Source organism: Nelumbo nucifera, chromosome 5, assembly GCF_055504915.1.
Source record: "Nelumbo nucifera cultivar China Antique chromosome 5, China Antique-T2T, whole genome shotgun sequence".
Classification (NCBI taxonomy): domain Eukaryota; kingdom Viridiplantae; phylum Streptophyta; class Magnoliopsida; order Proteales; family Nelumbonaceae; genus Nelumbo; species Nelumbo nucifera.
The window spans coordinates 31,627,501-31,650,844 of record NC_142653.1 but is presented as its reverse complement, the minus strand read 5'-3'; the positions used below and the strand labels follow the sequence as shown (position 1 = coordinate 31,650,844).

Sequence of the window (23,344 nt, the reverse complement as noted above, 5' to 3'; positions counted from 1 at the left end):
TAATAAACTACTTCAAAATTCAGAAATACAAAGATTTGACTATGGTTTTAGAAAAGAGAAGAAGAATAAAGAAAAAATAGAAAAAAAATTACATATAAATACCTTATACTTTGCGAATAGTGACACTACTTACGTCCAACATCATATGGTGAGTGGTAAAATTACCAAATTGACCATTTTAAATTCCTTTTATAGTAAACTATAGATAGATACGTTGTACTTTGGGAGTAGGGGTGAGCAAAATAAATCGAAAAATTGAATTGAAAAATCGATTAAAACCGAATCGGTTGGTTCGATGTTTTTAAAAAGTCGAAGGTACTGGTTCGGTTTTGGTTAACCAATATAAAAAACTGATGGTTAACCAATACGACCGGTATACATGTTTTTCTATATTATATATATTTTATATATTATAAATTGATAAATATGCATTATATATAAATATATGTTTATAATATATTTATTATTTAAAATATAATATTATATACATTTATAATTTTTTATTATATATTTATATATACTTTTATAATATATATTATAAAAACCAAAAAACCGGCAAATTGAATCGACGATTAACCGAATCGGTCAACCAGTTAACCGACTAATTTCGGTTCGATTCCGGTTACAGATTTTCCAAAAATCGGTACTACCAGTTCGATTCAAAAAAAGGCCCATGGTTCGGTTATCCAAACTGTGAGCACCTCTATTTGTGAGTAATGACACTTAAAGGCTTAATTTGGAAAGAGTACAAATATAAATATGTAAAGTGTATTAAGCTCATTATAGAAGGAGTATGATACAAATATGTAGAGTGCAAAACCTTGTATTTTGTATTCTTTTTGTATGTATTTGTATTTGCACTCTTTCCAAAATTAGCCTTTATATGTATGTATTTGCATTGTATATATTTGTATTTGTACTCTTTCCAATTTGAGCCTTATATTTTTTGGTATGTATTTGCATTGTGCATATTTATATTTGTACTCCTAAACTGAGCCTAAGGCTCTATTTGGAAGGAGTACAAATACAAATGTGTAGAGCGCAAAATTTTGTATTTTGTATTATTTTGTATGTATTTGTACTCCTTCCAAAACTGAGCCTAAGGGCATGAACTTTCAAGTGCAATACTTTAGTACCCTAAACTTTATGAAATTAATGGGTGGTAAAATTACCTAAATGTCCACTATCTACCAATTTATTTTAAATCAATGCCACTAATTTTCAAAAAATAAACATATTAGAGACAACTTAGGAAGGCATAAGGATTGTACTAAGATCGGAAACGTAGTTCTAAAATTTAATAGTTTCTAAAAACTTTGAAAATTGGAGTCCCTTAAGTGTCACTACTAGACTTGTTTACAGGCCGGACCAGCCCGGTCTTTGCCTCTACATTAACAAAATATGCTCAGACTTGAGCCCGAGCCCGAGCCCGAGCCCGACTAGACATTTGGAAAAAAGAGTGTTTTTCTTTTTTTTATTCAATTAAAAACTATTTTATTTATAATAAAAGACCTCAAAACCTAAAAAAATAATGAAAGAACACATTATTACTTGAAAAAAGAGAATAAAATAAAGAAAAAACATCATATATATTTATTATATAATACATAATCAAGTCAGGCTCGAGCTTGGATTGGGCTTTTTTAAGAAAACTCGAGCCTAGCCCGAAAAAGAGGTTGGACCCGATATTTTAGGCCCGAGCCTAAGCCAGTGGGCTTGAAATCCTATCGAAACCCAACTTAAATCGGGCCAGCCTATCAGGCTACCCGACCCATGAACAAGTGTAATCACTACCACTAAAGTACATGACACCTATTGTTTAGGGCTATAAATAAGTTAGATCAATTCCAATTTGAATCCGAATTTGATCTATTTAGTTAATGGATTGAATTTGAATATGCCCTAATCCATTTGTTTGTTACATAATATTATATATGTAAATTCTATATATTATTTAAACAATTATATACTATATACTATATATTATAATATATTATTATATTATAAAGTTTTTTTTTTTTATTACAATTCAAATTGAGTTAAATTCGAATAAGATATTTGATAACATAATCTTGAAAATACAATGGGTTCTTATCATATTCGAGTAGTCATATTTCTTGTCGAATCAGATCGTATATACCCTTTACCAAATCCGAACTAATTTTCTTGTAATTCTACTATTTGTAATTGTCCCTTTTATATTATATAAAATATTGTCGGGTTAGGCTTAGGTTCAAGCGAGGATTTTTTTGAGAAGCATGATGAGTATCAACACCAAAAAGGTGGACACTACAACCCTTTGAATCGTGGATTCCCCTCTTAAACGCTTCGCGCCACTAACTTGACACCACCTAAAGACTCTAAGTACTCTAAAACCTTGGCATCACTCAAGCTTAAATTCCCTTTTAGATATTTTCATTGATCAAGAGTTATGATATCATGATTCCCCTAAAACCCATCTAACCAAATTTCACCTAAGAACTCCCTCTCTACCCTTTGCATCTTGTATGAATGGTTTTAATTGTGCCGTGGGGATCATTGTTAGAAATTATGGTGGGAAAGTTTTAGATATAGAGGCATACTTTCTGGATAAAGCCATAATCAATATGACAGAGGCCTAGGCTGCATGTTGAGCCCAAAATCTGGCTTTAAATTTCAAAGATTATCCCATAATCGTAAAAGGGCACTCAAAGCTCATCATCAACCGCTGTAAAGCATACAAAACATCATTGAGGATTGCATTGCATTGAAGACCCAATTCGAGTTTGGTTTAGAGTATCACCATGTCTTTCGTGAGGCGAATCAAGCTGCTGATTGGCTTGCTCATCAGGCTCAATTCATTCCTTAGACTCTTTAAATTTTGATTTGGAGGATCTCCCTCCCCCTCTTGGTTTTAATATGTAATAGTGATTCTTGCGGACGTGCTACCCAGGCTTGTGTAGCACGGCTTGGCTTTATAAAAAATAGACTATTCCATTTCACAAGTTGTCGTTGGCCTACATAACTCTCCTTTGGTCTAGCATTAACACAATAAACTATCTAGAGGTAATCTTGGTCACCAAGTCAATCAACCCTTATAAGAGAATATTCCTATCTAGAATGACATTTCTACCACTAAGAACCACTAAAATACCCCTAAATTCCTCTCATTATTTCTCTTACCTAAAGTGCCCCTAAATTCACCTCTTATGGTCTACCCTAGAGGGGACCTAAGGCATTGAAGCAACCTTGGGAAGTGAGCCTATTCTCAAATATATTCCTACATCATCCTACTTCCCTTGTTTCTTGGTATTATATATTTTATTTTCCTCTTTTTCTTAATTTTTTTTGCCAAAAAAATGAAATAAGAGTTATTCATTTTTCCTTTTTGTTTATCAAGGGAGGGAAGGATTGTTCAAACGTTGAAGGAGGAAAGAATCGCCATGGGCGAGCTTTGAGCATTCTCCTCCATTTTTCTTGGTACCAGTTCGACACTCATTCATCGCCACCGCCTTCAGACGTGAGGGAAGGAGATAAGGGCTCGAAGGAAGAGAGGACTGCAATGGATGAGCTTTGGCATTCGTTATAGTCCCAAGCACAGATGAAAAATCCTGGAATATGAAACGGAGCCGAAATCTCCCCAACGTCCGTTTATTCAAGTCCAAACGCAAAGGTTGGTTCCCCTCATGCCGTTTCTCTTCCTTTGTTCCTCCTCCCTTATCATTTTCGTAGAAGCTTTGGACAATGGATGAAAGGAGGTTGTTGCAGTCGTGACACCCATTTCCCCTTCTTAAGTAAGAGTCGATGATTCCGAGAAAGGTGTATAGATGTGAACTTTAGTACTGCCCCATTCATCAAATTTTGGCCTGAAGGAGCTGGGCTTGAACCGGGCCACACAACTCATCCCCCTACATTCCATTGTTTAAGCTTTAGATCCCTAGTCATAACTCTGGTATTCTCAGCCTAAATTCTAGACAAAAACTCTGTTCATTACCTTTCCAATCTAGGTCTACTTTCGATCCTCTTGAATAGTGGCTAGTTCCAAGAGAGGCGTGAAGATGGGAATTCTTGTTCGCCCCACTCATTGGATTTCAGTCCAAAGCCTAGGTTATGAACAGATGAAGCTTGAGATGCCTAACAAGATTGAGTGGTATACTCGATGTTTGATGATTTTTCTCTTTCAATTCACAGTGAAGTTTAGTATCAGTTGAGAATAGTAGGTTAGTGGTTTAAACATGCTTGAATTGATAAACCTCTCAAAATAAATAAAAAATCAATAACAAAAGGAAATAAAAGTAAAATAAAATACATAGTAAGTAGATTGTAAAATCAAATGATATCCTCCTAGAATCCCTGGATAGCAAAAGTCCAACAGTATCTAGCCTTTTTTTTTCTAGAATTTGTAGTATTTAGCTTATTGCCTTCTTGGAATTTGCCTAGATATATGCTTTTGCTTCTTGTAAAATATTCAATCTTGTGTAGTTTAGAGTGTTTATAGGTGGACTTGGCAAACTTCAATACAGATTGTCGACTGTAGTGTGTCCAAATCACTTCTCGGACTCGGCTCGTTAGCACTAGAAGTGAGGCGGTGGCAGTAATAATACTCTAGTCACGGCATAGATTCTTTCTCGGAGGTTTGTCTATGAAGAAACCTGATTATCAGAGTCTAGAACACTTCTCGAACTCAACCTGTCAACACTACCAATGTTTTGTACTCGTGTATTTAAAATTTTCTCAACTTGGGAAGATCCAAGAATTGCCAAAAACATCTATTGCATAAAACTATGCCATTTAATGCATTTTCACCCTACTTGCATCATTGAATTGTTGAGTCTTCTGTTAGGAATCTGTTGTATAGGCTCAGTTTGGAAGGAGTACAAATGTAAAACCCTACTTGCATCATTTAATGCATTTTCACCCTACTTGCATCATTGAATTGTTGAGTCTTCTGTTAGGAATCTGTTGTATAGGCTCAGTTTGGAAGGAGTACAAATGTAAAACCATACATTTTGTATGCATTTGTACTGTACATATTTGTACTTGTACTCCTTCCAAACCGAGCCTTATTTGTATAAACTCCACCGGTTAATTTTTTGCATGTTCAAGGAAATTGACTTTCACATAGAAAGGAGAGAGGGGTGCCTAACACCTTTTCTCTCCTCCCCAACTTACCTTGAAGGCCCTTACCTTAGGAGTCACTAAAAATCAAAATCTTCTCTGAATTCCAATATTGGGTGTAGGGGTGCTCATGGTTTGGTTAACCGAATTGTGGGTCTTTTTTTTTTTGTAACTGAACCGGTACTATCAGTTTTTGGAAAACTGATAATCGAAATCAAACCGAAACTAATTAGTTAACCGTTTGACCAGTTCAGTTGACCTTTTTTTTGGTTCATCGGTTTTTTGGTTTTTTATTTTTACAATATATATTATATAAATATATAATAAAATTTATATATATAATATTATATTTTAAATAATAAATAATATATCATATATTATAAATATATATTTATATATAATGCATATTTATTAATTTATAATATATAAAAATATTAAATAAATATAAAATATATAGAAATATATGTGTATTGGTTGGTTTAATTAACTGCTGGTTTTCTATATTAGTTAACTGAAACTGAACTGGTACCTTCGGTTTTTTTAAAACATTGAACCGATAAGTTCAATTAACTGATTTTTTTGTTTGATTTCGGTTGGTTTAGTTTTTCGGTTTTTTTGCTCACCCCTAATTGGGTGTCCCATCACTCCCTTTTCTCTTTAATGATGTGTGGCATCTCCAACAATTCAACCAGTAAGGTGGGCTACTTTTTGATACCTACAATGAGCTTTGCCAAAAAAAAGTTGAGACTCATCTTTTGGGCCCAAATCCATCTCCAAACTCAATAAAGAACAGGCCAGGTTGGGCTGACCCATTTGGCTACCTGGCTCATGAGCAGGTCTACCTACAAAAAACCAAAGATGCCATCATGTATTCCTTCACTCTCTAGGGCTAGGGCTGAGCTAGGGCTGCAACTTGGGCTAGGTTAGGCCAACCCAACTCAACCCTAACCCAACCTAACTTTATATTTGTATGTACAATTATTATATAAATACTTATGTATATCTGTAATGCATGTGGCATGTATGTATATGTACAAATATGCACCTATGAATTAATATATGTATTTATGTATAGACAATATGAATGTCAATAATTTTAAGTTTAAAGGCAAATGTTTAAGAAGCATGATTACTATGCCCTTTTACATATAATAATGCTAAAACTGGATTGATCTTTTATTGTGAAGCCAAAAATGGCTGAGTCAAAACTAAATTGATCTCAACCCTTGAGTTTTAGAGACAAGAATATTGATAAAAGGAAGTAGAAAAATCAAATCAACCTAAACCCAACCTGGTCCCAAATTTACCCAAAAACTATGGATTGGATTATGGTTAGAATCGGGGGTTCCGCAGCTCGGATTGGGTCAGGGTTGATGCCAATCCGCTACAAGAAAAAACGGTCAAAGCCGGCGGTCACAAGAACCGCCGTTATAGGAATATCTAAGGCGGCAGAAAAGATCGCCACCTACATTGGTTTAAAAGGCTGACGCGGCGGTCTATAACAATACCTTTGGCGGATTTTATAACCAAACCGGAATTAAAACGGTCTAAATTCCGGTTCAATAGACCAAACGCGGGGAGGCAAAATTTTCCTTCTCCCGCACGAAGGCTCCTTCTATTCGACAAGATAAATTACAGAGAAATTTATCCCGCGCGAAGGTTCTCTTTCCAGCAGAGAACCTTCTTGGAGAGAAGTTTTGAAGAAGACAGAAGGTTCACGAGCAAGATAAATTACAGAGGAGAATCAGTGTTGTGCTTTAAAAAAGCTTTCTTTCTTCACGAGTGAGATAAATTGTAGAGCAGAATCAGTTTTCTTCACGAGCAAGGTAGAAGACTTCTTCGATTGAAAAAAATTGTAGAGCAGAATCAGTTTTCTCTACGAGCAAGGTAGCAGACTTCTTCGATTGAGAAGGGGAAAGATCCCTTTATACTTGAGAATGGGAAATTACTGGGCATCCAGCACCGACCTGTTCGTTCAAGCAAGAGAAGGTAACGTTCTAATCCTTCTTTTAATATTCACACTAGCTAGCTACAGCTCCATCTCTCATGGCTGCCATCCAGTCCATCAAGGTGTTGGGGAAATGCCAGGTCTTTCCACCTGCAACTTCAATCGAGCATCATCCCTAACCTCAAAAACTCACCCTCCCTCGCCCTCCAACACTTCTACATTCTTGGCGGAAGCCTATTTGTAAAGGAGACAGTTGATGTTGGAAAACCCTAAACCTATACCAGAGAAAGAATCTTTCTTCTGTATTTTCCAGTTTTTGTGTTTTACTTGTTCTTTTACATTGTAAAGGAGGATTTTGCTATGTTGGTGGTAGGCATAAAGCTTTCACGAGACCTTTATGATCACAAATCCTGAATAGTATTTCAACATAAAATGGAACTTTGAAACTTGAAACACAATAGTTAGGAATTGGGATATTTAGTTGACTTAAGCTTCCACTATGCAATCCTGTTTCTTTTGAGATGTTTGTAGCATTTAATCTGTGAAAACTTTTTCAGGGTGTTGGTTCTGGTGCTCAAAGTGATGTTTTTTTCTTATCATGGAATGACAAGGTTCAGCATATACTTGCATCCACTTCACATAATGGGACGACAGGTGGACAATGAATATATATTTATTTTCCAGAATATTTTAAAAACCTATTCAGAATTTGCACATTGTTTATCTGAGAGCGAGTATTTTTTTACCATTTTTAGTGGTGTGGGACTTAAGGCGGCAGAAGCCAGTTATAACTTAAGTTGTTTATGCTTGGTGTAAGATGTTCTATGCACTTTTTTGGTAATGAATCTACATGGTGAATTGTATATTTAAACATGGCTTTTCACTTTCCGACAGTTTGTCAGATTCAAATAGAAGGTGAAGCTCTGTTTTACAATGGAATCTTGATATTACAACTCAGCTTGTTGTTGCATCTGATGATGACAGTTCACCTTCTCTAAGGGTACAAATATATGTCTTATTACTAAAGATTTTGGTCCTATTATTATAGTCTTATCTTAAAAATATTATCGATCTTAGTCTAAGTAATCCTTTTATGATATTTATAACAGTTGTGGGAAATGAGGAACCCAATATCACCATCAAAAGAATTTGTTGGACACATTCGTGGTATGTTATCTAACATGATAATACTTCATTTCTCCTTTTGTTAAATGCTAATATGGTGGGCATGATTTACAAGTTAGGCTGTTTTTAATAATATGGCTGTTGCTATGTTTTGATAACTTTATTTTGTGATTGGGAATCCTTGGTGTGTCTCCCTGGGTTTTAGAAAATTAGGGTACTAATTGTAATTATTTGATGGTTGAATTTTGCTCTAATTTCTTTAGTTCATTATACATTGTTTTTTTCTTAATTTGTTGATGTCATATTTGTTTTCTTGCCTTTTCTTTTTCTTTTTTTGGATTTTGTTTCCATCACTTGATTTTGCGGGTGAAAGATGTCTGATAGGAATTGGAGATATGAAGCAATTAGATATTGGTAGAGATTTAGAAGTTGGAGTTTTGTTTTGGGTGGGTTGGGTTTTCTGGGTGATGTTTGTGTTGGAATGGTGAGTGATGGTCTGTAATGTGGTAGGGCCTAGACCAATTCCTGTTCCTGCCCTTTAAAAATGAAGCACGTGGCATCTCATTAAGGCCTAGACCAATTCCCCAATTCACGGACTGTATTTCCAAACCATTGTTCCTGGTTCCTTCAGCCACTCTACTATTAATTTAGAGTCTTTCAATTCCCAATCTGTCATAGTTTCGGTCTCTAGAAATTTGTACTCCTTGCAAGACTGCTTGGAACTCAGCATACACCGAATCCCTTTCTCCAACAGGCCCTGAATTCAGGCATCTTTGTATTCCTTGCAAGACTGCCAGAGTACAATGAAGGATTCCCACAACTGTTGTGCTTCGGCCTTCACTAAACCCAAGGAAAAAGGCAGGCACCAAGTAGATCACCTCTCAACATTCTTATTGATATTGTCTTAATGCAGAGTCCCCAAAACCTATATAGTGGTATCACAACTATGTTTTGAAAACCAATTGGTCTAAATAGAAAAGAACTAGATAGGGAACAAAAGGAACATTTTTGTCTTTTGATAAGCAAAAGCTCTCGGAGGTTGTGATTTGTGAAGAAATTAATGGATCTATAGTAATCCTATAGGCGAATATGTTTTATGTTGTTGGCCCATTGACAACTGGGTGATTCTTTTTTGCTAGATTTCCTTATCCTGTATAAATTACTCTCTATAGGCTTTACAGACTTTTCCTTCTCTTTTACATAATAAAACAAAATTGCATTAAAAGAAAAGAAAAGAGGTGTAAAAGCTCTGTACAGGCAACAACCCATAAAGGCAAAAATAAAGATACTAAATATAGCTGGGAGCAGCATACATAAAAAACCAACCCTGAACCAAAAATATCCTATACATAAACCACTATACAAAAGGCACCTACCCAAAAATCAGATCCAAAGGAACCTTCCACAGATTAAAAAAACAGAAAAACTAGCAAAGAGACCACCACCCTTCACTAGATCCACATAGATCCCACTTCACTCTATGGCCTCTCCATCTTGGACTTGCATTTGGAGTTCACACCTTTTCTTCTTTAGTACAAATGCATATTTTCAATCAGAAAAATAATGTACATTCATTAATGTAAACCAAAAGCAAATGTACAAAATGATTGTATGCAGAGGGATACACAAGATGACAAGAATACCATAGCCTAAAATTATCAAAAAAGAAAAAAAAAAGAATATCATAGCCTATCTGTATGTTAATGTTAGTCCCACTCCCACCCCACCTATCTGGGGTCTTAGGAGGGGTGGACTGGATGCAGACCTAACCATAGATCTTATAAGCTTGGGTAAATAAAAGAGAAGATAAAGAGAATAGGGGAAAGTGACATGAATCAAGTTTTGAGTAAAAGTGGCACCGTCAAGTTTGTAAGATTGGCATTCCAATTTGTGTAGATTCACCACTGTATTCAATTTCATGGAGTTTTAAAGATGCAGGTTTTTACTATAACAATTTGAGCTAGTCTGTTCTTATTTTCGCCACTAGGTTTTAAACATGCATTCTTTCAGTTTTAGTGTTCGCTGCAAAGCAATGTTGTACTATTATGTTTAGCTTTGTATCCAATATCCACTATTTTGAAGTGAAGATCCCCAGAATGTGTACCAAATGGAAAATGCCCAATTAGAGAACCAAATCCCTAGAGTGGTCAAGTATATCTGTTAGGAGATAGCTTGCTTGTATGAGCAGTATATCAAAATAACAATAACAATAATAATAAATAAATAAATAATGTTACATATCAGCACCTTTCTATAAATGTGAACCCATGATGAGAAGAAACATAGAGAACCATCAGATGCAGTGAATAGAGGCAGGAGATTTAACAAGAAACAACATTATAAGCATAATCTACCTAAAATTTCAATGCAGATAAAACCAGCAGAAGAATAACTAGCAACAACAGGTAGCATTTGCAGTTTTCTTCTCCGCCTGTATGTGGCCTGAATTGCTGCATCCATCCACATCTCCTCAACTAATGGTGCATATTCTCGAGTAGCAGCTGGGAAAACGGCTTCCAAATTACCTGACACCATAACTTTGGGAAGCCAATCGGAGAATGCTTTCAACCTTGGACCAATGGAATAGATAGTTTTTTCTTTATTCTCCTTGACATTTCCTGTTGTTAATTAAATTTCACTTTCAGATTCCTTTGTATAAGCAAGACCTCAAATCAAAGGTTCATGCTGGCAAAAAAAAAGCTCTGAAACATGCTTTAAGTTAAAGTTGTTTTTAAAAACCGACCACAAGAGATACTCCATAAATCAACTAAAACTATAGAAAAAATACTCCATTAAAAATTCAAACACATAGGAGGGGATGGGGCTAATTCATCACCCCTACAGGGGGCAGGGGAAAACGCATTATATATGCACAGAAACTACAAGTTCGAGAAACCATGGTATCATTTTTTATTTGCTGGGATTTGTTCAAGGAAAAGAACCATGGTATTTTTTTAGCCAAGTAAACGTGATCCAAGGAAAATACAGACTGATGAAATCTGACTCAAGAAAGCCATACCCCAATTAATGGGTTCCATGTCCTAATTAAATAAATATGCTTCATTCATTTCATATTGGTACACCACCTTTGAGAAGACTGAAGCATGAAACCTGACTCAAATTCCAGTCCTATATTATAGAAGGTTTTACTGTTGCTTTAAAAAAAGAAGGTACTACTGTTCACAAGAAGTTGACTTTGATGGTTCATGATTTTATTTGGGAAAGTTCATTTAAAACCAAACTTTGAGTGGATCAACACAATCATCCTATTGCTATGAGGCTTACGTGTATCTGGTTCTGTTAGGAAGCTGCAGACTCTGTTAATTAATTGAGATGACAAGTAATATACACTTAAGATCTAATCTCTCTTGCAGTTCGGTCAATTAAGAAGAGAGAGGACTAAGCAGTGTAAAAGCTGCATCTATCCGGTTCATTTTTTGCGCTTACATGTTGGACCAGTCTTCTTTTACATTGATGGAGATTTGTCTTTACACCTATATGCTTTATTTGTATTCTCTCTGCAGTTCATTTGAGAGCTCCTAAGTGGTTGAAACGTCCAGTTGGGGCCTCTTTTGGTTTTGGTGGGAAGTTTGTTTCATTTCACCTGGGTCCAACTACGGGTGTCTAAACCGGAAATTCTCAGGTAGCTTATCCCTCTAATTGGTTGTCCTGCTTCTATTGTCTGCCTTCAATACTGATAACTGGAAATTCTCAGCACATTTCCTTTGTTTTTTACTCAGGTTTATGTGCATAATTTGGTCACTGAACCAAGCACATCATTTGACTTAATAATTTATGTTTCTCAATGCTTTAGTACCATGTATTGTCTGGAGAAGATCTGAGGATGATAGAGAAACATGGGGCTTCTTGAAGGTCATGTTTGAAGAGGAAGGGACAGCAAGGACGAAGCTACTCACCTTGGATTCAGCATACACACCAAAGGAAATGATAATGTACAGGATGAGCTTTCCCATCAAATAAATGCTGTGAGTCTTGATGAGAAGTCAACAGATAAAACTGGACTAGATGGAGACAATGATGTTGGTATATTCTCTACGGATAATGATGAAGACTTCTTTAACAATCTTCAAAGCCCTAAGACAGATCCATCTCAATCACCTTCTGGTAAGAACTTTGTAGTCGAAGGTAGTGCAGTGCCTAATGGGGAGCAACTGCAAAAAGATTTTGATGGAGTGGGAGCGGACATTGATCCTTCAGTTGAAGATGGTATTCAGCGTGCTTTGGTTGTCGGAGACTATAAGGAAGCAGTTACCCTGTGTATATTAGCTAATAGAATGGCTGATGCTTTAGTTATTGCTCATGTGGGTAGTCCTTGTCTGTGGGAGAGCACACGTGATCAATACCTGAAAAGGAGCCATTCCTCTTACTTGAAGGTAGCTAACATCTCAATTCTTTCCTGCTGAATTAATGGCAATATGGATGCAGTATTAGAACATACAATTTGTTAATGGTAATGAATTCATGTCAGTTTTCATGAAATCCTTATCACATGAAAAATTTTTGTGTTCAGATTGTTGCTGCAATGGTGAACAATGATCTTGCAACTCTTGTAAACACCCGGCCCTTGAGCTCTGGGAAAGAAACACTTGCCTTTCCTTGCTTTTCATGTCCAACTTTGTATTGTTGATTTTGTTTGTTGGTTCTTTTTTCACTATCTTAATCCTTCCTATGTTTTGTAGCATTTCTTGGAAGCTGAATCCATCAGTACGTTAATAAGCATTATATATCAGTTAATCTTTTTCTTTTGTTTATTTGTCAATAGTATTTGTCTTTGTTTTTTATTATTTGTTTGTCTGCTTGTAGCCACAGATGGACACCATTGCTATATAACAATACTAGTGATGAATATCCTCAATAGTTCTCTTCTATTTGTATAATGATCATCCCTTGTATCGGTTAGTACTTGGTACCACTAGTACTTGTTAGAAGACTTTCTTAATTGTTCTGGCTATTGCATTGGTTTTTGGACCTATCATCTATAGTGTTAGCCTAATGAAATCTAGCTAGAAACCCTTTAAACTTTGGTAAATGACCAAGACATTATCTAGGATTGTTTTCTGATTAACTAACTAAGAAACACAACAAAACAATTCAAATAGATATCTAATCATCACATAATGGAAGGCAATCCATGAAGGCAATATAGCTGATGGGGCTTCATCTATATTTATTATTCATCAAGCAAAAGGAGAAACTATGAGTCAATTGTGGCATGCATAAATGGTTAGACTTACCAAGGAATAAAAAAGAAAAAGATGAAATTTCTTCCTATCCTTCAGCACAAGGTTTAGGGTTAGAATGGTGACAATGTGTGACACCACTCGCATCAACATCATCCATTAGGAGTTTCTAACTTGGACTGCAATACCATTAAGAAATCAATCATTCATCCAGTAAGGTTCTAACTTGAAGGCTTTTTAAAACTCATTGGATGAAATCAATCATTCACCCATTTATCCAAGAAAGTCTCACTTAGAATACAACACGAAACCCAACAAGGATGCAGAGGTAGCAGGTTAGAATGCCAACCATTTCTAGAAAATTCTCACACCCCTACCCCCCTTGACACTTTATTCATGTCTCATGATGATATCAAGCATCATATTTAGGCCTTATGAAAAACTAGTTAGTTTCTTATATTAGAAGTTTCTTATGGGGTGTGGGTTGTGGACCTATGTTTGTAGCCCTAGCTCTCCCTCCTACCTATGAAAAGACGATAAGAAATATGTTGAACATTTCTTTGGTAGGTTCACATAAGTTTATATTATCAATTGTTTTATTTCTGGATATAAACCGTGTTAGCATTATGTACTGTATTTATGTCTTTAGTTATTTTATGTAAGCAAAAACTCTGAGTTTTCAGTGCAACAGGCTTCATATAGTTCCTTTATTTATTTATTTATTGAAGCTATGTAGATCTGATGCAATCTATTGGACATTTTGGTTCAGGTTATAATTTATGCGGTGCTGTATTTAAAGCTGAGTAGAGCTTGGATGTCTGTTGGAGTCAATAAGGAGAATAAAGCACAAAGATTATCAGATATCTTAAATTATGATAGAAGTAGAAAGAAAGGAAGATGTGTTATATTATTTGACAAATTGAATTTTTTTTAAGTCCTTGTATTTTTTATGTCAATTGGATATTGTATTTGAATAATTCTTTTCGAAATAATAATAATAATAATTAGTTTTTTTAATTTAATACATTAATTTTGTTTCAAATTACATTTTTATTTAATTTATTTTTATGTATCAATTGTCATGAGATTTTCACTAAGCAGGTATCGAAGTGATGAATTAGTAAAAGTGCTAGTGCAAAAAAAAAAGTTGGAATAAACCTGATAAAAATATAAAAAAAATCTAAGTCGGCGGTCATCCAACCGCCGTCTTTGATATAAACAATATGTCATATAATACCAAAGCCAGCGGTCAAATAGCATCTAATCCGGCAGTTTGAACTGCCACTAAAGATGGCAGGGATGTTTGGAAAAAGCTAAGGCGGCAGTCTTTTAGGACCGTCGACTTATATTATCACTAACTCAGCGGTTCCGATAGACCGCCACTTTAGAGCAACTTGAACCGCCTTCGACCAGCCATCAAAGGCGGTGGTCATTTCAACCTAAACTGGCAGTCTTGATCTAAGGCGGCAGCTTCTTAGGGGGCGGATGCATGATCGCCGCCTTAGACCTAAGCTGGCAGTCATAGGACCGCCGGCTATGACCTTTTTTCTTGTAGTGTGACCTAACCAGCGCTGACTTGCACCTGTAGGTTGAGTATGTATAAAGTATAAACCCTCTTTGTTTTTTTTTTATTTTTTATTTTTTCTCTGATCATGAAATATTAACAGTAATGAGACGTACGATGTAGGAGAGCAGATGATCTTTGTCAGGAATTTTGTCAATGGAATGTGGAGATGAGGTAGCCTTTTTTTGTATTTGTGTATGTCATATAAACGTATAATTTTGTTTTGACACTTTCGAATACTAGTAAACATGTACGTGCATTTTCATGTGGCATTATAGCTAAGATAAAACTATTTATAATTCATGGACAGTTTCTGAATAGTTTATAAGTGGACAGTTTCTGGATAGTTATAAGTGGGTAATTTCTAAAATGAGAATAAAGGACATATATGCCCTTTTTATGCCCATTGTATGTTTAGGCAAGGGGAATAGAAAATATCCAATGTGCATTCGCTCTTTTATAGGTAATATAAGTGATTTATTTTTCTATAGATAATTTGTATATTTATTTTCTACTATATATTATTTTTATTATGAATCCTTTATGATTTGTTTTGTATTGTCTTTCTCTACCTAAATAAATATACACAGAGATACTTTATGCAGGAATATGCTGAGGATTAGATTTGTAGCGGGAATATGCTGATGATTAGATTTGTATCCTGTCCATCCATTCCAAGGAGATCAGCTTCGGTCAGGGCAAGTCCATGCTCACACCATCTCACTAGTCTCTTGCAATCTTGTATCAGGAATATCTTCCAATGAAATAAAGCATATAAGTATGGAGATATTTTTAATGCAAGGCTGTAAAGGCTGCTCGAACGGGTATTGTCTAACTCCATTCCAAGATCCTAGGTAAGTACAGAGATATTCCCAATGCAAGGCTGCAACAGCTGTAAAGGCTGGTCTTAAATTTGCATTCATCAATAAAAGTTCTTAGTATTTTATAAATCGGGTTGTTTTTTCTTTTCTTCAACTTTCTATGAAGTCCATTTCCATGATCCTTGGCAGAAATGCTGAATGAGATCACACTGACGATGCTTGGTTTGCATTTTTGTTAAGGCTCAGTTCAAAAAGAGTGTAAATACAAATATGTACAGTGTAAATACAAACAAAATACAAGGTTTTACACTCTACATATTTGTATTTATACTCCTTCCAAACTGAACCTAAGTGATATACATTTTATATCCATTTAAGTGATGTTGGTATTATTGTTTTTTCTTTTTTAATAGTTGAAACACCACCACATCATTGCTACCTAGGCATTCTGAGTTTAAATGTTGTTATTCTGTCTGGTTGAGACTGTTTTGACTTAAAACAGCTATAAATTCTTTCTATTAAAACATCAAGGGGTGTTGAGGAAAACATCAAATTGATATTTCCTTCATTTATTATTTGTTTGAAGAAATGGTCCAATGACCTACATCCTAATTGACATCCTATGAGGCAGTGTAGAGATATATTTTAATGCATTGTATATTAATAAATATGGATATACACCATCAAATGCCCATAAACCTTAAAGTCCACACAAATTTCATGTATTGGAATTAATACAAAATACGGAAAAAATTATAAAACGGAATTTTGTAATAAAGAAAATACAAAGGATTTGATCTTTTTTATTCTGCTTGATTACAAGAAGAAACTCTGATTGACAGTTGAATTTGGTGAAGATAATAATGATTGTCAGTATAATTCTCATACTTATTGAAGAATCAAGAAGTGCCTTTTTAATGAGAACTTGAATTCAAGCATAAAGTAGAGAGACAAGAAGCTGTTTTTCTTTCTTTTTCTCTCTTGAATTTGAAGTAGAGTTGAGGTGAAGTCGCAAGTGTTGTGGCTTGCAATTCTCTAAGTGTTGATTTGTGAGAGTGAAAGAAGAGCTCCCAAATGTGTATGTGAGACTGAAAAGGAGAGTTCTCTCTCTCTCTCTAAACAATGCTATCTATAGCCTACGATTAGGGTTGTCACGTTCACTTTACTAACCAATCCCATATGTATCGGATGTTATGGTTAACTCCTATACATGTTCCATTATGTGGGAGTTAGTAGTTTGTCAAAAATGTCTATTTTATTACAATAGGATATGGGCCTAATTGGACTTGGTACATTTGGATCTTTAAGTCATGCATCACGTCTACAAAAACTTGGACCCTGAACCTATGGATTCTTGTTTTAATTTTAGAGACTGTTATGCAAATTAAGTCCGTTTCTTTGGCTTAAAAGCTTATATGTCTTCACCTACCTCTAAAACAAAGATTATGCTTTTGGTTCTATGTTTATAAAACCGTTAGGTCTGCATCTAGATGTTAATCCATGTTTAGTAATGAACCAATCATCTAGATGTTAATCCATGTTTTTTCATTGAAATAGGCAATGCTTTTGAGAGAAGGGGGCTTGTAATTGACCATTCCTTCTTTGTGCAACAAATCTTCTCGATTTTGGGCGGTTTTTCATGGGTTTCGTGCTTCCAATGAGGGATTGGGGCGTGTTAGACGTTGCAGTCCCGTATTTGGGGCTGACAGTGGCAAAAAACGTAGATTTGATGAGATTTTAAAAGTGGTTTTGTCCTTTCTTGGTTTTAAGTGGGGGCATGTTTGGTATTTTAGGTTTTTTTAAGCCTATTAGGTTCAAAATCATTGGTCCAGGTGTTTTAATGGGGTTAAGTAAGGATCTAACATCAGTCTCCACCCACTTAAGATCTTAGGTTGGACAGCCGATGTGGCAGTTCAATTAGGTGCGTCAAAAAGGTTTTTTTCTAGTTTAACGGTCAAACGGATGAATATGGTAATGAAATCTGGTGTGTTGGGGTTTTTTGGGTCTCTGAACACAAGGGTGAGGTTTGATCGGACAAACATGGTCGGGAAGATTGAGATCTGTGGCTGATAATTTCGGATCAATAAGATTTACTGAAATAGAATCTTTGTTTGATGAAGGGTCAAACAATGGAATTTTGGAATGAAATTTGGTAGGTAGGCATTTTCAAACATGCTGAATCTGATGGAAGTGATGGATATTCGATCAGAGGTGTGGGTTGACTGATTTAGTTCAGATCATGGTCATGAAATTTGATGTATTGGGATTCTTTGGGTCATTAAACATGGTGGTGGGGTCTGATTGGTCAAATAAGGCTTGGATGATGGAGGTTTGTGACAGGTGAGCTTTTAATCAATATGATTCGCCAAAACAGAAGCTAAGCTTGATGTTAGGTCAAATGAGGGAATTTTGGGATAAAATTTAGTGGGTAGATATGGATTGGGATTATGAGACTGTTGGAAGAGTTTGATCGCGTTAGGTATGTACAGATCATGAGCTTTAAGTTTGAGGAGCGTCATAGTGTTATATGCGTCAAAATGGGATCTCTGATGGATGATTGGCTAAATCCAAGAATTTAGGGTTGAAATTTTGCATGATTGGTTGTTTGAGGATTTTGTTTCATGTGATGTGGCATAATCAAGACCATCGAAAGGGAATCATGTAGATTTAATGGTGGATTTGTGGACATTTGGGATAAACTTTGGTTAATAGGGTTTTGGCATGTTTTAAAGTGATTGGTGGGGTCTGATCAGGCATCCAGAATGTAGGAGATGGATCAAAGAAATGACCGAGCAAAAATTGGATGCTAACACACAGGAAATTCACACTATAAACAAATTTAAGTCTAAGGCTCCACTAGGGAAGAAGACTTGAAGATACAAATATATCCATGCAAAACCTTGTATATGCTCCATATATACATTTTTAAACCTTGTATTTGCGCTAAATATATTTCTATTTGCACTATTCGATTCTTAAAGTCATTACCATGCAAAATGCTAGTGCGATGTTGTAAAGGATGACTTAGAGGATAGAATAGGCAGCCAATCCAGAGGGCTCCTCCCAATGGATGACTTGGATTGACCACATCATCTATTCATTAGGCAGAATAGGGGAAGGACATTAGAGAAGCTCCCCATCCCTACTTGCCTTGATTAGGCAATATAAACGGCTGGGCCCACTTGGTTCACGGAAATAGGGGTTTGGAATCAGAACCGGAATGAGCCATTCCAATTCTAACTATTTGCTTGGATGGAATCAGAATGAATCCCATCTCCATTTGGTGAAATGACATTTTCTCATTTGAAAGAATGGTCATTCCCTCCCCCCTCCTTTGGGAATAAAATCCCATCGTAGCTAATTCCAATTCTCATTCTGATTCCTGTATGAACCAAACAGACCCTTAGTGCCTTACTAAAACTTTGCAGTGTGAGATGCAACTTGAGTAGATCATGCTGGATTTAAGGTTAACCCATTTTTGATTGACTTCAGATCTGCTCCCAACTCTGTCCCAATAAGCCATTAGTGTCACACATCCGGAACATCTCTTCATGTATGACAATTGTGATGTTACCAATCTGCAATGGGCTGTTGGGACAGTTTTGGGAGCGTTTTGTTGGTAGGAAATCCCTACCCTTTTCAATTCAACCCAAAGAGTTGTCCCCTCAACCAATCTTAAGGTAAAGATTAAGATATGGACAGCCCCAGCCAAGCATGAGTTAAACCCACACACATAGTATGGGCTCAGGTTGATTGGTCAGGTTATAGGCTGGGCTCAGGCAGATTGCAAGCACAAACTATTCTAATTTCTAAAATCTGGGTTGGATAACTTGAGTTGCAACTGGGTTCAAAGTTGGTACCACCCGTTTTGCTCAGCTTTAAAAAGAAAAGCTGAAATGACACATGAATTCTACTAGTATGTTGAAATGACAGTTTGGACAAGCGAAACTAGGGCTTCCTTGATCCTTGTTTACTAATCTACAACATGGCTTTTCAGGAAACAGAAACAGAAGACCATAAGGCTGTGTTTGGTTTGAAAGAAAAGTAGGGAAAGGAAGGAAAATACAGGGTGCAGATTAGGTTTCCCAACCTTTCACCTTTCTTTCGAACCAAACACAGCCTAGCTAACAGAACCAAGCATGCATATGTAATAATTGGTCAGTGTTCCCATCTTTTGGTAACCCTAACCATCAAACCATGCTTCATATGGAGAATTATAGAAAGATTTGGAGACACAGGGTGACCTTCTATGACTTCAACGTGGTAGTTGTGGATGAAGGCAGCGGCAACAACCTTCATTTGAGTGAAAGCCACTTCCTTCCCTAGGCAAGTTCTCGGCCCGGCATTGAAGGCCAAGAACTTGTAGGATGGCTCATGTCTGATTCGTCCTCGCTCTGTAATCCATCTCTCTGGCTTGAATTCTAAGCAATCTTTGCCCCATAAGCCTTCCATCCTTCCCATTCCATACAAAGAAAACAAGATCTTTGTTCTCTCGTCGACTCTGTGACCACTGGGAAGAACGTCCGGACAAACTGGGCTCTTGTGTTCAAATGGTACCGGTGGGAACAGCCTTAGAGCTTCACACAAGGCTCCATGGAGATAAGCCAAGCCACTTAGCTCTCCAGCATCAAATACCCTCCATTTCTCTGCTTCCTCCGCGGGCAAATTCGACTTGAGCTCTTCTCTGATTTTCGTTTCAACTGATGGGTTCTTTGCGACAAGCCAGAAAAACCATGACAGAGCCGCGCTCGTGGTGTCTCGCCCTGCAATCATGAAATTCAACATGGTGTCCCTCAGAAGCTTGTCGGACTTCAACCAGTCACTACCATAATCATCTTCCATATACGATGTCAATAAATCAATGCCCTCTTCTTCGTTCTTATTTGTTCTGTTGTTCAGCTCTTCTCTCTTCAATGAGATGCAGTGTGCTATATATCGGTCAAGCGTCTTCCAAGCTCTACTCATTTTCTTCTCTTCTCCAATCCCAAGCCACCTCTGTAACTTCCAGTAGCTCTTGGGCACAATATGACGGAAAAAGATTGCCTCCTCGACATCGTCTAAAGCCTTTGAGAAAGCAACATCTGGGAATTCGACGGAAAGACAACCCGGGTCGATGCCAGAAATCAAAGTACACGTACTATCAAACGTGAAACGCTGGAATACATCTTGCAGATCCACAATCATGCCTTGTTCAGAGATATGGTCTAGAACGGGAATTAGCCCTTCCTCCACATTCTTCCGACTTGTTCTCTCCAAAAACCGGCAAAATCTCCGGCGACTGATCAACCCATGAGCAACTTTCCTTTGGGTTTTCCAAAGATCAGAATCCGAATTGAAAATTCCATCCCCAAGAACGTCAAAAATATTTTTGAACTCTGGCCCCTTGGGGAAATTTGAGAAGTGTGTGCTCATGATGTAATGCACGTTAGCCGGGTCACACGTCCAGACCATGTCCATGCCAGCGAGCCACGGGCCTCTAAACGTGAAGGTGTAGCTGCGGCTTTGTTCCAGGAGTTTGGTTGTCCAGTCATGGACATGATGAATATTTCGAAGGAGGGAGGGAAGCATTCCTAGAACCGGCCAATCCGGCAAAGGGCTGTCGTTACGACTTAGGCGACGGAGATAGATAAAGCACACAACTGCTAAACTTAGCAGTAACATCTCGAAGTACCCCATCCCCATGAAAGCCATGGACGTCATTGGAACTCTCTCTCTCTCTCTGCAAATGATTCCATGTTCTTTTCAACAGACAACGGTACTTAACGTGATTACTTAGACCTACTCTAACCACCTAATAAATAAGTAATTAATTAGAAGAAGTGTTAGTAAAAACGTTAAATATTATTTATACCCCGTGGTTTGACCATGCACTTTGTGTGATAGGGCCATAGGGGCAAGGCAGGCGTAAGTATCGAGGGGCGATACTAAGTTCAAAAGATTTGGAGTTTCTATACATCAACAGAGCACCCCCATAGCCACTTGAAAGCTAAGCAAAACTCTGTGAAATATTTCTGGTCTCACCAAGAGATGATTGCATCTTCTTTTGCCTTGGATAAATCTCTTCTAATCTAATACAATGGACAAGTAATGTGCCATTGTCTTTTTCATCAATAACAAATAAACAATGTTCTTTATCGCAACATCACAGTGTTCAAAAGATTGCAGTCGTATAACATTTGGCTCTGAATAATCAACAGCAACATGCCAAGTGACTCTGTAATGTGGTTTTGTTTCTTAGTGTTGTGCTTATGTGTAAATGTTAAACATAACAAGTTTTAGATAATTATCCCTAGTAACAAAGACTGATACCTGCCTGATAGATCTGTTACATAATGCTGTAACATCTAACACTCTTTGTTGGTTGACAGTTTGGATTCTAAATTAGGAGGTGAGACTTTTATATAGGTGAGCTGTCGTGAGCCTCACGAAATGCATCCGGGATCTATAACTCATTTGGTCCAGAGGTGATTTAATGCCTGGAGGTGGACTCCATGTAAACAGGTAACATTTATTCAATCCCGTCCGAAACGGGCGAGGTGATAACTAGTTCCTCCAATATGGCGTTGTAATCTCATAGAATTTGGAAGTGATAATTTATTTAAGGGGGAGGTTGCTTGACATATCAGGCAAATCACTAGCCGAAGTCAAGTCAGATCGATGGAAGCAGATCACCTCTTATGCCTATTTGAGGTCGTGTGTAGTCATTTATAATTTGGCCTATCAATGCATATATGAAGTTGGAGGCCTATCAATGCATATATGAAGTGTCCAAAGTGGTGTTAGGATTTACTTACAAGGTATCAATTCACTGGTTGGGATTACTCTACGTAGCCCCTTCTTTCTCCACTCGACTTACAGCCCAATTGATGGATGAATGAGTATGCCACTCATTGCTAAACGACGAAAGTGTAGCACTCGCCAAATCTACCAATCGTTTAGCTAAATTAGTCGGCCTGTCCTTGTACGGCATGACTTTTACATGTATTAATTGTCAAATGGCAATATATTTTTAGCATGATTGATTGACAAGGAAGATATTTCTAATGCCAGCTGTAAACGAATAATATATTCGAGACTTCAATAAAAGATATGATATGGAAAGATTTTTTATCGATCAAAACCCATTTATAAATTTTGATAAATAATACTTGATTGACTATCACTTTTATGATTCTGATAAATTGACTGGTCAAAAAATTTTCATATGTCATAATTGAACTTTTAAGTGATATAAAATGTGTAAATGGATTTTGACAAATTATTAATGAAAGGGAGATCTCTGTCCAGGGTGGTTCAGGTCCATTTTGAAAAGAGGGGAGGCCATATTAATAATTGCACCATTTTCTTTATAAATCACATCAGAGGGCTTCTTCATAAACCTCGTCGTTACGTTTACTGAGTCGTTTGTGGGTTGCCACTCGAGAGGAGGTTCAGCTAGGGGTGTCAGTGGACAGGTTTTGGATTTTACTACATCCAAATCAAAATTAATTTGGATGGATAGGAGGGATCAATAAGATATATTGAAATGGATCAGTTTTAATGGTTTAAAGTATTTATTGGATTAGATTGGACCTTGTAATGGATTTAT

The 23,344-nt window shown here is 36.6% G+C and overlaps 2 protein-coding genes and 1 long non-coding RNA gene across 4 annotated transcripts; 2 read left to right on the top strand and 1 right to left on the bottom strand.

Annotated features, from left to right (window-relative positions):
• The first annotated feature begins 3,658 nt into the window (after positions 1-3,658).
• Positions 3,659-12,227, top strand: LOC104599996 (uncharacterized). 2 transcript variants are annotated; one of them, XR_016075860.1, is made up of 6 exons: positions 3,659-7,086; positions 7,603-7,699; positions 7,940-8,045; positions 8,155-8,212; positions 11,695-11,813; positions 11,985-12,227. It is a non-coding gene; the product is annotated as an uncharacterized LOC104599996 (long non-coding RNA). The 2 variants fall into 2 exon arrangements; XR_016075861.1 differs by having other exon boundaries at positions 11,545-11,813.
• Positions 12,228-12,325: 98 nt separating this feature from the next.
• Positions 12,326-14,134, top strand: LOC148791366 (protein transport protein SEC31 homolog A-like). The gene is made up of 4 exons (XM_088886961.1): positions 12,326-12,564; positions 12,702-12,740; positions 12,871-12,895; positions 12,995-14,134. The coding sequence occupies exons 1-4, from the start codon at positions 12,466-12,468 to the stop codon at positions 13,066-13,068; spliced, it is 237 nt and encodes a 78-aa protein (XP_088743087.1). The 5' UTR covers positions 12,326-12,465; the 3' UTR covers positions 13,069-14,134.
• A 5,431-nt stretch (positions 14,135-19,565) lies between these two features.
• LOC104599997 (alkane hydroxylase MAH1-like) lies at positions 19,566-21,922 on the bottom strand. The gene has a single exon (XM_010262784.3). The coding sequence runs from the start codon at positions 21,454-21,456 to the stop codon at positions 19,915-19,917; it is 1,542 nt and encodes a 513-aa protein (XP_010261086.1). The 5' UTR covers positions 21,457-21,922; the 3' UTR covers positions 19,566-19,914.
• Between the last annotated feature and the right edge of the window lie 1,422 nt (positions 21,923-23,344).

Coding starts and splice junctions, on each gene's coding strand:
- LOC148791366 (XM_088886961.1), top strand. CDS start 12,466: ATGGCTGATGCTTTAGTTATTGCTCATGTGGGTAGTCCTTGTCTGTGG. Junction 12,565..12,701: donor GCCATTCCTCTTACTTGAAG/GTAGCTAACATC, acceptor TTTTGTGTTCAG/ATTGTTGCTGCAATGGTGAA. Junction 12,741..12,870: donor ACAATGATCTTGCAACTCTT/GTAAACACCCGG, acceptor TATGTTTTGTAG/CATTTCTTGGAAGCTGAATC.
- LOC104599997 (XM_010262784.3), bottom strand. CDS start 21,456: ATGACGTCCATGGCTTTCATGGGGATGGGGTACTTCGAGATGTTACTG.